General features: G+C 31.7%; 1 protein-coding gene across 1 annotated transcript in view; it reads left to right on the forward strand.

Moving 5' to 3' along the window:
• Positions 1-721: 721 nt before the first annotated feature.
• Positions 722-1,045, forward strand: part of LOC105619424 (116 kDa U5 small nuclear ribonucleoprotein component) — a 5,539-nt gene continuing 5,215 nt past the window's right edge. Inside the window, exon 1 of the mRNA XM_012200945.1 lies at positions 722-967. Coding sequence (XP_012056335.1) covers positions 722-967 — 246 coding nt within the window. The remainder of the gene's footprint in view (positions 968-1,045) is intronic.

A 1,045-nucleotide genomic window follows, 5' to 3' on the forward strand; every position in this document is an offset into this window, starting at 1 on the left:
GGCGCATTCAGCAGACTTAATAATTGAGTGAGCGCTCGCTGTTATTGCGCTTATTCTTTTAAATTAGCATTTTAAATCTGGAAGAATACATCAGTAGTTGCGTTCAACAAAACAACAGTTTTGCAACCATTTTATGATTGTCTACTGAGATAGGACAATTTCTCTTGATCTAAAAGCATAATTCAATCGCGAAGAAAACTTCCAACAGTTGTAAATTAAACATTCTGCTGAACGCAGCGAGCGCTCACTCACTGTTGCAAAGTGACTGGGCGTGCTTACCGAGATTAAGTATGATTGGTTAAATTAGATTGGATCTATAAGTAACAACCAATTATGCTTATTTGCTCGGCGAACAGACTAGCCACTTTGTCAACTTGAACGCGTCCATTGTATTGCAGAATGTATGCATGTCAATTTATGCCGGGTGAAATAAATCGCGTATAATTAAATGTATTAATGTTTATCATTTTGTAAATGTATGTGTATATTAATAATAATAATATAAAATATAGAGAACAATTATACATATCAAATGTGAATTTACATGAAATACTTTTAACTTAGGTTATGTTACATTTCATACATTTACGAAAAAATGTTTAATAGAACTTTTATAAAAATTAAAACGAAAAAAATAAGTTTAAGAAGTTTAAATCAAGTATTATAGGAAATATTCTTTTTATAGAGAGATACTGAAGAAACCCAAGTTTATGTAAATATCATGGACGCGGATTTATATGATGAGTTTGGAAATTATATTGGTCCTGATCTGGCGTCAGAAAGTGAAGATGAAAATGAATATGGCAATATTGGTGATGACACTGAGGATAGAGAACGATCGGATGAAGAAATGGAAGAAGACAAGGATGAGTCACGAGAACAAGTGGAACAAGGATCTTCTATGGCAGTTGTATTGCATGAAGATAAACGATATTATCCCAGTGCATTAGAGGTGTATGGACCTGAGGTATAATAAAGCTATTAATTAAGTTTTCATTTAAATTGAAATATATTTCATTAAAACTGAAATAGTAATACAATTCTT

Source organism: Atta cephalotes, assembly GCF_000143395.1.
Source record: "Atta cephalotes unplaced genomic scaffold scaffold00021, whole genome shotgun sequence".
Classification (NCBI taxonomy): domain Eukaryota; kingdom Metazoa; phylum Arthropoda; class Insecta; order Hymenoptera; family Formicidae; genus Atta; species Atta cephalotes.